General features: G+C 40.5%; 1 protein-coding gene across 2 annotated transcripts in view; it reads left to right on the forward strand.

Annotated features, from left to right (window-relative positions):
• PCMTD1 (protein-L-isoaspartate (D-aspartate) O-methyltransferase domain containing 1) overlaps positions 1–13,506 on the forward strand; it is a 50,823-nt gene extending 37,317 nt beyond the window's left edge. For both annotated transcript variants that reach the window (XM_088469542.1, XM_088469543.1), the window contains exons 5-6: positions 5,752–5,875; positions 10,890–13,506. In XM_088469542.1, the coding sequence (XP_088325668.1) occupies positions 5,752–5,875; positions 10,890–11,257 (492 nt within the window). In that variant the 3' untranslated portion in view covers positions 11,258–13,506. The remainder of the gene's footprint in view (positions 1–5,751; positions 5,876–10,889) is intronic.
• The last annotated feature ends 677 nt before the right edge of the window (positions 13,507–14,183 follow it).

Consider the following 14,183-nt stretch of genomic DNA (forward strand, 5'->3'; position numbering starts at 1 on the left):
TTAGATTGTGAATTCCAATTATATATTATTTGTTTTCTTTATCTTTATTTTATTTTTTTTATTAGCTAACCTTAGATAAAATGGTTATTTTTGAAAATGTGTTAAATGCACATTTTTTGGATGAATATTTTACTTATGACTTTTTCTTTATATTTTGTGCTTTTATTTATTTATTTACTTTCCTTTGCTGTGTTTCAGTATTAACAATTAAAAAAAATTATTTAAAAAAAAAAAAAAAGGATGGTTGTCCAAGCTGCAGACACTCGCAGCTCACCAGGCACTTTGCTTGCTCCACCACTGCCTCTTCCAGCCAGGACCCCAGAGCCTGCATTCCTTCCTGTATGTTAGCCAGATCCCCCAGGACAGAAGCACACTTGTTTTCAATCCAATCTCTTGTATGTGAAACTGTTCTACTCGCATAGAGCAGACTTACATCTTCCTTTTAGAATGAAAACAAGGCTGCTTCTATCTTAACCATTTTGCTCACCCCATACATCCCAGCAGCGGAGCCACTGTCATGGTGTTGCCTTGTCAAATAGGTGAGTGTGACAAGTATCATAGCTGCTGTACATAGGGATGGACATTGGAAGCCTGGCATCGAATGGTTGCCAACCTTCCCACCGCAAATCCAGTAAAGCAGTGGCTTCCCCCAGGCTCTGTACTGCACTGTATGGATACCCTATGCATGCTATACAGAGCAGCAGTGAGAGAGTTCTTCTCCAACCTTTCCCATCTGTGGAACACTGCAGGCCGCAGGTGGGCCAGCGAAACAGTGTCCGAAATATAGGATGGTTTTATTTGTCCCTGTTTTGTCTTATTGATATCACATGACTAGATTTAATGTAGTCAATATTTCAAGGTCACCAGATTAAACCTTTAAAAGCAGCATACCATTAACCTGTTTGACATGATCAATATGTATTCTGTTTGTAATTGCGTTACCATTGTTTCCATATTTAATAATCTACTTTTTAATGTACTTTTATCAAGCTGTATGCAAATTATTTTAATGTTAAGATTTCCTTATTTACATATTTGTATCCGTTTGGAAGCTGTTCACATCCTTTGTATAGTTGCTATACAGCTCATCTAACAGTGCCTATCAGATCAAATTTTTAGAATCATCCATATTATATTTATAAACAGACCTATCCCCTAAAATATTCAATGACAAAGGGGGGAATTCAATTGCACACAATTTTTTGTGCAGTAAAAATGGGACTTTCCTGTGATCTTTTTATTTTTTGACAATTACATTTTCTCCGTTCTTACCATATGAAAGTTTCCCATTTTTGGTCAACAACACATAGGATCCGGGATAAGTTCCCAGATCCATGTGTTTTCGCAATCGCCACCTGCTGTCAGGGACAATTGAATAACCCCCAGGCAATCTATTAGCCACTGTAATTTACCACGGTAATTGAATTCCCCCTTAGTGTTTATTCCTTGATATTTTAACATTTTTCTATACAAAGGGGGGAATTCGATGAGAGGTGTTAACCACTTGCACAAGTGAAAAAGGGAGGTAGCCTCGGGCTTTATCGCCTGAGGCTATTCAATTAGTCTCCCCTTTTCAATGGTGAAATGGATTAGTTTATCTGCGCAACTTCTAAAGGCACACATTAACTAACCGATTTCTATGAGCGATTGAACGATGATGTTATCGTTCAATCGCTCATGAATCCTGCATGAATCTGCCGCATTAATGTCGGAAACGAAGTTGCTAGTGTTAGATATGTCCAGCTGAAAGTACTGTTGCAAGTTATGAGCATGTGCATGATACAAAAACATCTTATAAAACAATCTCATTTATTGAAGTTTTCATTGTGTAGGAGAAGAGGTACTGAAGAGATGAGGGGGATTGAATTAGGGGATGGGGAGATACATGGAATTCCAACATACAATGAATAAGATATTGATATTCGGCCCTGTTTTCCTGAAATACAAACACACCCAAACTTTTGGGTTCTGAGTCGAATAGAGTCTCAGGCCCTGTTTCAGAGCCGGACGCTCTGACAGAGCACTCGCTCTGAATCACGGCCGTCCTTCCTGATTTTAGAGCGGCCTCCTGGCTGCTCGCATAGCTGTGGGTGACCACCCACAGCTATAGCGAACGGCCAAAAAGATGGTCGCGATGGTCAAGACCATCGCGACTATCGGGCTTGTGACGAGTCCCTTGTGATAGGGTCTCGTCTGCCGCAAGCCCTGGAGTGCTTTTGGCTCTATCAGAGCCAATAGCACTCCCACTGACATCACCTGTGATGTCAGTGGGGCCGGCCCCAGACGGTAGGCATTCCCATGGGAACGCCTCCGTCTGGCCAGCCACGCCCCCGGCACGCCCACCAAAGGCGAGACCCATAGCGACGGCTTGCCCGTCGCTATCCGGGTCTCGCGCATGCGCACGACGGAGCCGGGTCCGTCGTGCGCATGCGCACTGGCCCAACATCGACCCGCTTGCGAGCGGGTCTGAATCAGGCCCTCAGTTTGGTATCACTTTGGGGTTCCAAGTAGAACAGAGCCCTGGCTAGGGTCTATTGTCAGTTCGGAACTCAGATTTAAAAAACGAACTCTGGTTTTGGATTGCATGTAAACAGGTCAAAATTACTAGATTTTGGCTGTTTTTATTGTTTTTTTTTTTTATTTATTTTTTTATAGATTTGTAGGAATTTAAAACCAAACCAATACTGAATCCAAACGAAAATACTTGAGGGTGGTTTTGCCAAAACACGATTATGAATTAGAACCAAAATATGGAGGTCCATGAACATCTCTAGATTTAGCATAAAGTCAAGTGGTTTTGCCATTTGAAATTATAATTGGCGGCTAGATGCGCTTTAAAAGATTGCTGTATATAATAATTTGTCTAAATTGATTTTTAAATTGGAGAGAGATTAATGGCTTTGTGATTGTTAAAAATATGCCTTCCACATATATCAAGAGGAACAGGGGCAGCACTACCTTGTGCCATTGCAAATAAAGAATGCAGAAGGGGAAATTGGCTAAAACTGAGGTATTGGGGTTATAATAAATGGTTTCTACACCCATAATAAAATTGCTACTTAAAGCCATAATGATTAAGGGTTCTCTGCCTGCACGCTCCCGCTGGTCGTTTGCGACATCATTCATTGGCTGAACATGCTGAACAACCTGACGATAACCTCAGGTTGAGCATGTTAGGGGATGATTGATGTGCTTACACTGAACGACTGCTCGTTCAGTGTAGGGACATCACAGACTGACAAACGACTGCACGATTACAATGTCATAATCGTGCAGTTGTTTTTGGATCTGCTCAGAGCCGTAACTAGACATTTTGGCGCCCTGTGCCAGAAAGAACATTGGTGCCCCCCTCATTTTTCAAAGGGACATAATGCACCCAAAAAAGGGCCATGGCTTCATGGGGAAGGGCCAGGGAAGAGATAGGAGAGGCCAGAAGATGCTGGGGATGAAATAAGAGGAAGCTACAAGCAAGAATTATAATAAACAGAAATTGACAGGCTCAAACAGCGCCCCCTGACCTGTGGTGCCCTGTGCGATGGCACCGGCCGCACTACCCTAGCTAGGGCCCTGGGTCTGCTAGTAGATGTGTGCCTTTAGTATAAAGAGGAAATTAAAAAGGTTGCAGTCCTAAAAACCAACTAGATTCCTCTACTAGCTCAAATACATATAGAGAAAAGGGGAGTGTTTTTGGCGCAAACCTTTCCTAGAGTGGAAGAATTAGTAGTAGTGGAAAAATACAGATAGAATGGTGAAAAGAACTTATCCACTGTGTAGGGTATAATAAAGAACAACTTTTAATATTTAATAATAATATAATTAACAGTAACTTTGTTCCATATGCTTTGTATTACACTTGTAAGATAAAATGTAAAACCTATATCATAAATCACTATAGGTAGTCTTCATTCATGTTTCTCCCCCTTGGGGCTTCTAACCTCACACTTAAGCCGCGTATCCACTAGACAATATAATGAATGATTCACCATATTGTTATCGTTCATTATATTGTCCAGTGGAAATGCCGTCAACGACCAGCGATGCGCGCTTCCGCTGGTCGTTGACGACGACGCGCATTGCCCGAACCTGCTGTCCAACCTGACTATATCGTCATGTTGTGCAGGTTCAGGGATGAGGTAGGGTGCCAGCACTGAACAATGTCGTTAAGGATATTGAGCACACTACTGCCGGGGACACACTAAACGATATCGCTCATGGAGCGAATCGTTTAGTGGATACGCGGCATTAGAAGAAAGCTAATTATAGGTATATATAATATTTTAATATAATGTTTAAAACATTTTAATACACTTAAAAAAACATAATTATATTAATATAATATCCTGCTTATATGGCAGTCTATATTGCCAACCTTTATATTAGGTAAAACATCTTATCTATGATGAATAAACTTAATATTAAGTAATAAAATATTGTATGCACGTGCTTATAGCAATAATTCCACAGTGAATCAATCTGCCTATACCATCATGCAGTTGATCATCCCCACAGAGGGGGAAAAAAGGAAGAGAAGGGAGAGAAAAGCTGAATATAGAAAGGAGATGTCAGATCAACATAACAGAAAAAAATTATATAAGGAAGGAGGGGTAAAGCCCTTTCACTTTTTTACTCATTTATTCCCCTTTTTTACAAATTGCAGTTAACTAGTGTTAACTCATGCTTAAAAAGTTAATGGACCTATGCGTCAACTGTGTCTTCACACATTGACTGCACACACTAACAGATACATTGGCCGATTTCTGCTCAGGTCTCAGGAGACCCAGACAGGAATCTCCTTTTTGACTCTAGCTAATTGAATAGGTGCCAGTGATCAATTAGTACCTGTTAACTTAACGGGGCTAATTGAATACCGTCCTATGGTCCTGATTCAGACCAGCTTGCGAGCGCAAGCGGGTCGATGGTCGGGCAGTGCGCAAGCCCCGGAGCAAGTGAGAACTTCACTAGCTCGGGGCTCGCAGCAAAACGGGGCGGCCGTCGATGTTGATCGACAGCCCGCTCCGTTTTTGTAGGCGGGTTGGGGGATGGCTATACAAATGGAGGCGTTCCCGAAGGAACGCCTGCCGTTTTTGGGGGTGACCCTACTGACATCACACGTGATGTCAGTAGTGAACTTCCTGCTCTATTAGAGCAGAAAGTTCACTGGGGCTTGCGGTGGATGAGACCCTACCACAAGGCTCTCGTCGCAAGCCCGATGGTCGTGATAATCGCGACCATCGCCAGGTCGCCCGCACAAGCTGTGGGTGGTCACCCACAGCTATGCGAGCGCCCTGGAGGCAGATTTTTTTTTTTAATAAAAAAATCTGCCCTGATTCAGAGCGAGCGCTTGCAAATAGTGAGCACCTCTGAATCAGGACCTAAGTTTCTAGCTGGCTTTCTATATATTTGGACTTTGTTTATAATAATATTTGAAAATGTCTGATTTTGCACTATATATTTTTAATTGTGTTTATATAGACAAAAGGGGTATTACCGCTTCTCTAAAATGTATTAGAAGGCTGACTTTGAAGAATTTCTACAGCGCCGCCTTTGGCTTGTGTAGATAATGCCACCACCATAGCCAGCTTTGGTGGTGAAGGGTCATGGGAGTCATGTAATAAATAATATTATGCCAGTTTTGAAGTATAGTAAAATGTAAAATTTGGTCTGGTGATGAAAAGGGAAAAACCCCGCAATTTAAAATTTTTGTTAAATTAAGTTTATTTAATAGAAGCAACTTATTTTGTTTCACTTCAGCTTACTCAGATACAGAGAACAGGACAAAATACATGGGAAAGCAAGAACATTTTAGCGGTTTCCTTTGCCCCTTTGATGCAACCAAGTAAGAATGACAACCACAAATCTGAAACTGTGAGATTGCGTAAGTATTTATGTATCTGTATAAGCATTCTCCTCATAACTTCTTTTTAATTACATTAAACTTGTTATGTTTATAAGGATGATCAATACCGGAAGTCTGTCAACACAATAGAGAAAATACTATGTAATTCTAAATCAATAGTCTGCAATATTTTCGAATGTACTGCTCAAAGGGTATGTAGTAAAATGTTGGTATCTATTTTGTCAACATTGTTAAATGTTATCATTGAACATGTCGATATGTTCAGTGTCGACATGTGAAAGATCAACATGTGAAATGCTGACATCCTGCGCTGACTGGCAGCGGAGGGCTAGGGTTTGTAGGGGTGTTAGGATTAGGCTGCAGGAGGGGATTGTTAGTTCTAAGGGAATGGAGGTTAGGCACTAGGATGAGGGTTAGGCTGAGGGCAGGGCCGGTGCAAGGTTTCTAGGCGCCCTAGGCAAAGATTCACTCTGCCACCCCTGCTCCCAGCAATGTACTCTTCACAGCCATCTACATTAAACCTAACCTGCATGCTTTGAACCAAGCCTTGGGAACAACATTTGTGTGTGCACTATGGACAGTTGGGATGTAGTTAGCAAATCCTGATGGCTGAATCCCGGCAAGGGAGTTAAGATAGGCATCGAAATACCGACGCCTATCTTAATCCCGACGCCAGAACACAGAAGGACGGCTGCCCGAATGAGGTAAGTGGACATCCTTAGTGTTAGCCGTGGAGGAGGGTTGAGTTTAGGTCCATTAGCGAGGTTAGCATTCGTTTTTTTGAGGGGGAGTTAGGGTTAGGCACCCAAGGGGGGTGGGTTAGGGTTAGGCACCACTGGCAGGGTTAGGTTTAGGCACTAAGAGGGGAGGGTTAGCCACGAAGGGGAGACTTAAGTTTAGGAACTAACGGGGAGGGTTAGGCTACAAGAAGGGAGGGTTAGGGGGGGAAGGGAGAGGGTAAGATTACTTATCTGACCCTGTCTGGATACCAACAATCGGGATGCCGCTGTCTGTATTGTGACAGGAGGCATCCCGACAGCCGGCATTACATACCCATTCCTATATGCCACAAACAAGTTCCCGCAATATATAATTATGCCACACATCTGTACTCCCAATACATCATTATGCCACATGTCAGTGTCCCCCGAAAACATAAGGGGGCAGAGCAGCAGAGAGGGGATTTGGGGCAGAGTTGTGAGGGAGTTTGAGGTGACCCAGGTCCTTTTGCTAGTTGTCTATGCAAAAGTCTCCTTTGGCATACTACAAAAAAGAAGTGGGTAGTAGACATATGAGTCTACAGATAAGGAAATGAGACCTAGAGCCACACCAAAAAAATAAAGTTGTAACATTTGCAAAACCTGATGATACGTATGCCCCTAATATTAAAACACAACAAAACAGATTTTACAGAAACTCCTTGATTGTAAAAAAAAAAAAAGCTTAACGAGTTTCTGAGCTGAATTGCGTATACTGGCTGTCATACTTTTTTTTTTAACAGTACTCTTTTCTTCCCAGGCTCAGCTGAGCCAGCCCGGCAGCCTGCCCTGCTCCTAGTCTTCTGCAAAGGAAGAGGAGGAGTTAAGGGAAGGATTCGGAGAGAGCAGGCCAGGGGACGGGCATCTACACTTGTAAACAGCGCATCAGCGCTGCACCGCTCAGCTGACATCCCGGCCGGCGTACGCATTGTACAGAGCAGTGAGCTGTGAAATCATGTGTAAGGAGTGGGGTGACTGATGGCTGCGGCTGGTTAAATCTGCAGTAGGGATGTGCAGGCTCGGATAGGTTCGAGTTTGCACGTGGAGTTCGGATTTTTCCCTCCAAAAAAACGGAACTCAGAAAGAGGCAAAACGTCATCTTGCATGGACGAACATCATCATTCCTGGACTTTTGTCCAGGAATGATGATGTTCGTCCATGCAAGATGACGTTTTGCCTCTTTCTGAGTTCCGTTTTTTTGGAGGGAAAAATCCGAACTCCACGTGCAAACTCGAACCTATCCGAGCCTGCACATCCCTAATCTGCAGCCAGTGCTAGCTCACTGCAAAGGAAGGATGTCACTTTGTGACAAGCTTCATTTAAGTTTGATGGACTCAGCACTGCCCTTCCGCAGCCGGCGCCCTTAGACAGCTGCCTAATGGAGACGTCAGGACTGTCTGAGGGAGGATAAGGTTAGGTTGTGGGAGGTGAGGGTTATGGTTATGCTGAGGGAGGAGAGGTTAGAGTTAGGCACTTGGAGGAAGGTTAGGGAGAGGTTGCGGGAGGGAGGGTTAGGCAGGCTGTGGAAGGGAAGGTTAGGATTAGGCACTTAGGAGAAGGGTTAGGAGTTGAGCATACTCGACGCTGGATCAGCCGAAATACATTATCAGATGACCGCTGCACCTGGAAGACATAGCTGGAGCTGCCATGCATGGCTTACCAGGTGCGTCACCACTAGACCACCAGGGGCGTGTTGTCAACATTTCATCAGTGTTGACATGATCAGTGTGGACTTGGATAATGTTGACGTGAACATTTCGACTTTCTGACCAGGTTGACATTCTAATGTTGAAATTTTTCAGTACATTTGTACTTGTGATACTAAAAAGCTATCATAGACTAGGTGGGTCTAATTTTTGCCAAAAAAACACCAATTACACTGCACTTGTAAATGGTCTGAGAGATGATAAAAGAAAAGAAAATAAATCCCACACCAAAATGTCAATTATCCTATTGGATGATAATTGTTTATGATGCTACCTAATAGCTTAATGACAAACCAGAGAAAAGGAAAGCTATTTTAAGGTGGGTACACACCTGACAGATATATATGCAGATGATGGTCGTTCATACTGAACGCCCATCATCTGTGTCTCGCTGCGGGTCCCGGCGACCAGGGGGCATGTTGGGGGTTGTCCCGGCGGCAGGGGGCGTGTCCCGCCCCCCGCCTCGCGGCTGCCGCTGCATGTGTACGGGTGGTCTGCAGACCGCCCGTACACACTTTCTGATGGACAGATATGTCTGGAGACATATCTGTCCATCGGCTGTGCAGCACAATAAATGCGATATGTCTGAACGCTGACGTTCACGACATATCGCGGGTACACATTGGCCGATGGGCAACAGATATATTGGCCAATCAATTGATCGGCCAATGTATCTGTTAGTGTGTGCCCAGCTTTAGGGTGCACACACTATTATTCCCTCAGAGCCTGATTCATTACCGATCACAACTGCGATTACGCACGCAATCGGCTGACTGTTGCGTTCTGCATATGCATCTCAGTGCGCCTGCGCGAACCGGCCACTGTGATCGGGACAGAGATCGCAATGACTGCGCAGACCCATCGCAGAGTGATTGACAGGAAGTGCCTTTTGTGGTTGGTGGTGGGCGAAATGCAGGCGTGCCAGGGAGTTTGAACACTGTTGCAGGGGCATGCATAAATTATCCACTGCGATGCCTTACACCAACTGAGTACTCATAACGTGCAATGAAGTTTGCAATTTCTGAATAAGGTCAGAGCTTTTGCAAGTGTGCATGAGGCTGTGATGGTACTCTGTTACCGAATGTTTTGCAGTCTTACTAAGGATTACAGTTGTGTGTAATGTGGCGCGATTCACTGTGTACGCAGCAAACATGTAGCAGGACACATCTGTAAATAGGGGCCCTTACAAACTTTTGCTGTGGGTCCTTCAAAGGCCTAGTTACGCCACTGTGTGTGTGTGTGTATATACATACTCTTCAGACTATCAAAACTCAAAGGCAGCATATGCAAAATGTTAGTACAGCAAGATTAGTTTCATTAGTAACCTTAGAATAGCTGAAGCTTATGTCCGTATATAAAGTACAGTTAATCAAATGAAGTGTTTGGAACTGTAACTGTGTTATTGCTCGTAAGTAGGATCAGCTTACAAACGTTCCTTAAATGCCTCAAATAGATGTTCCTCTGGAGGTGCACCGAACAAGTGATCCCAATGACAATATGAGTTTGAATTTGTTGAAGTTCTCCTTCACTGTTTTGTGTCCTGTGTACCCCCTGATATATGTTTGCCAGACCAGTGAAACAGGTGTAGGGAAAACAAAGTTCTGGTTGTCAAAGTGATTAGCAGATTCGGTCTTAGTGGAAGAGATCAACAAACCCATAGTGCTTATAACGTTGGTTTACAAGTCATTTGAAATGGGTGACCTTCAAGTTCAGATACCTGCATGAGGGTACATCACTAGGGACTCTGACACAGTACAACCGGTCCTGTTTAGTTGCATGAAAGACATTGAGGAAAACTTTTGTTTCTAGCCTTAGTAATTCTTTAGAGCTTGAGTAAAATGTACATATTTGTATAAAAGACACAAAGCATTACATGAGTTTATGCATGTCTTTCTATAATAACTAATACTATAGCTCAGGCCTGGCCAACCCGTGGCTCTCCAGCTTTTGAGAAACTACAAGTCCCAGCATACCATCCCACCAATCAGCTGGTAAAGCATGCTTAGACTTGTAGTTTTACAACAGCTGGAGAGCCACAGGTTTTGCGAGTATAATCTAAACGACTACGTACTATTACCAGTTGAATTGTATATATAAAATTATATGAATAAATATCCATTTTATATTGGGGGTGAGTTTGTTAACATTGTGCATTGCCATTCAACACCTGTAAAGTTTATATTCAAATATTCTGGTTCAAGTGCTAATCTATTGTTTGAAATATAAAGCTTACAAAATTATGACTGATGCTGGTCTCATTAATAGAGCTTGCCAGATCTAATAAAGCAGAGAATAGACAAATCTTCTACTATACTGTAAGTAAATCTAGTGGAGTTTGTACAATATGAATTGGATATATACACAAATGTATGGAAACAGAACCAGCTACATTTCCTAAAAGGCACAATGTCCTATTTGCAGACTGCTTGTCCTGTTGCTCCAAGCTGTATTCTTAACTCCTTTTCAATCTACTGTCCTGGTTGGACTAGTCTGAAATACACCACATTTTATTTTTCAAATATACTGTATAGACAGAAAGTTACTTACCACTGTACTTCTTTTTAACAGCTTCCTGTACTGTAAGAAGCCTTCAGGACTTGGCTCGCATCTATATTCGCCGTACACTTAGGAACTGCATAAATGATGAGATGCAGGCCAAAGGTGTCCCTCCAAAAGCGCCTCAAAAGCGGAAAAGGAGGCGATGTCGTAGACGCCGCATTAATACCTATGTATTTGTAGGAAACCAACTAATTCCACAAGCCTTAGATAGTGATGATGATGAAAAAAATGACGAGGACAGCAAAGAAGAAGATAAAGACCATAATGATGCTTTGAAATCGGAGGAGCCTCCACAGAACCTGCTTCGAGAAAAGATTCTGAGCTTACCTCTTCCTGAATCTTTAAAAGCATACTTGACCTATTACAGAGAAAAATGATGATGCACTTGAATCTGAAACTTTATTGCCTGCTGATATTTCATTTTTTTCCTTGAAAATGTAGCATTTGTTAATAAAATAAAAAATGTCTGTTAACTTTCAGCAACAGATCCAGTGGACACCTACAAATGTCTCTAACTCCATTAACCAATTGAGTTTATTTTTTAAAACCTGTATATTTTCTAAACATTTTTGAGATACAATGTACACAAGTTTTTAGCTGTAACGAGTTACCACTTTGCAGTATGACTTGTAGTCTATATACAGGTCACAGCATATTTAAGCCTGGTCTATTTTAATAGCTGTTGTCTTATTAAATTAATATAAATCATTCGATCGCGGTGAAACATTCCATTCTGTTTGTTTCATTTACTGTTCATATACATATATACCAGTTGAAAAGAATGAAAATTGCAAAGCTAGCATTTTGTGAAAGTCATGGTTTTGTGCTTTTTAAGAAAAGGTGTTTAAATATGGATCATGTTGTCCTTTAAAAGAAATGTTGCTTTGTTACAATCCTATTTAAATTAATCAAACCTGTATATTTTTTGTATTACTAATGTGTTTATAAGTATTTCAATCTATGTTGGCTAGCTGAAGAATCTGCCTTATAGTGATAAGATCTTAGCAATTAATTTACTGCTGTTGAGCATTTCATAATTTAAATACTGTACGTGCTCCGTTGAATTGTAATTTATTGGTTTTCTATATAGTTATTTCTACCTTTTTGATATTTTATTATGCTTTGGAATACCTAGGCTAAAAAATTAGCCTTTTTTGTGTGTTCTTATTTTCCGCAAACTATTCAGTCTAATAATTAGCTTGATGTTCATTGGATCCTTTGTTCTAATGACCAGCCCTGGTTTTTTTTTTTTTTTAATTTTAATAGTATACTCAAAAAAAAAAAAAAGACAATTTCTTTAAATATAACACCAATGTATGGTAGCATAATTGCTACTACAGTTAATGTTTTTTTCCCATATACAGTATATGGTACTAGGCAATTTACCATGATACAAGTTGCAAACTGTGAGGCCTTTTCATATAAAATGTTATATCCAGATATCAAATCATCTTTTAATCTGTTAAAAATGATTTTGCTCCATCAGTAGATGATTACTCTTAATTGATATGTGAAGATATTGCCGCTAACTGAATTGCCCCCCTTAGTGCCACAAATAATTGAAATACTGTATTAGAGAAAAAGAGAGCCACCTTGTGTAATATATTAACAAATCATGGTAACCATGTTAATATTAAAGTGCTAATATTATAGGCAAGTAACAGTCTAATGGTCTACAAACCTATAAACATAACAAAAGTCAATATTTCCCTTCCTGGACAGATTGTTTCACCCTCTAATGTTTTGTGCACTTTTGAAGGTGGCAAGCTTTTAATTTACTGTAGAAATATATAGCATTTGTATGTAAGAGTTTATTTGATTTTTAGGTACAAGTTTGGACTTCACTAAAAGTTTTTTGCTGGGCACAAATGTCAAACATTCCTTCTAAAATAACATCACCAGCTAAGTAAAGTTAGTTTAATATTCTATTTCTGTGCAGGAGCAATACAAACCAATAGATTAAAGTATGAAATAGATTTTCTGATAATATTGTCAAAATATTTAAAGTAAAATACAGTAGATGGTGTCCATTCATATTCTATTCTGAGATCATTTTGAATGTAAATACCAATTGTTTCCATTATGCCTGTTGCCAGTTTTGAACAAAAACACTACTGTGGACAAAAAAAAAATCTATTTAAAAGTTTTACTGCATTTAAAATGTAGCTTCATTTAAATTCACTTTTATAACGTGTGTTGTGCAGAGACCTGCATAGCTGCTATAGGTGCCCTGAAACCTATATTGTTTTATTTCATATTTCTGCATTAAGAATATTGTAAAGGTTAATGGCAGACTTTGCTCTTAGGTATGGGTTTTTTTTTTTTCTTAGCATTTTCAAGAACTGTAGTGCTATTTCTAATGTGTTGATTTTTTGGGCCTATAGGACATCTGAGGTAGTGGATAAATTGTATATGTAAAATGCTTTTGTAGAAAGATTGAATGCAATATTTGATTGTACTCTTTGAAAGCGATTTAATAGATATGTTTGGTTTATATATGTATTTTCATGAAATGCTTGTCTCATCTTTTTCACCAACTTTAAGATTGCATTAACTGAAAAGTAAGTAAAAACAAGTGGCTATTGGAACATTTTGCATATGCTGTTGACAGGGATTATTGCAATAAAAAAGTCAAAAAAATGTGTTTTTCTTTCTTTGTAAGGCCATAGGTAAAAATGTATGCATATAATAGTCACTCAGTTTATATACCTGTATAGCATGTTTGTAGAGTTTATTTTCTAAAACAATATTTAGCACTCTACAGTACTTCTTAGAAGGTTGCTGTCACTGATTTTAGGACTCATTCAGATGTGTTTTGACAGTTCATAGAAACCCAGAGTGAGCAAATTTGCTTAAAAAATAAGGCACATGCCATGATGATTGATCCTGGTGCCTGCGTACCTTTAATTTTCACACATGTGGCGCGGTACTCATCCAGTCGGATCAGAACACAGGAAAACAATAATGTTGCTCTGCCCTGTTATATTGCTACTAATTTGCACGTCGGTGGCATGCAGTTACCAAGTGTAATAATCGCATTCCCAGATAATATTAAATCTAAGGGCCGAATTCAATTAGAATGCCGAGCCGCAATGTTTTCGCCTGTTTTTAGGCGGTACTTTTTCCCTGCGCTAATCTCCATATTCCATTTCAAATGGCAAGAACAGTCAAATAGGCGAAAACCTAAACTGGCGAAAAGTCCCCAAGGTTTTGGGGAAATCAGTCTGTACCACTGAAAAATCTGCACTAACATTAGATAACGATATAGAAGTGTTCTAATAGCCCTAATAACTGTTTTGTGTT

Source organism: Taudactylus pleione, unplaced genomic scaffold, assembly GCF_031769625.1.
Source record: "Taudactylus pleione unplaced genomic scaffold, aTauple2 ptg000093l, whole genome shotgun sequence".
NCBI lineage: Eukaryota > Metazoa > Chordata > Amphibia > Anura > Myobatrachidae > Taudactylus > Taudactylus pleione.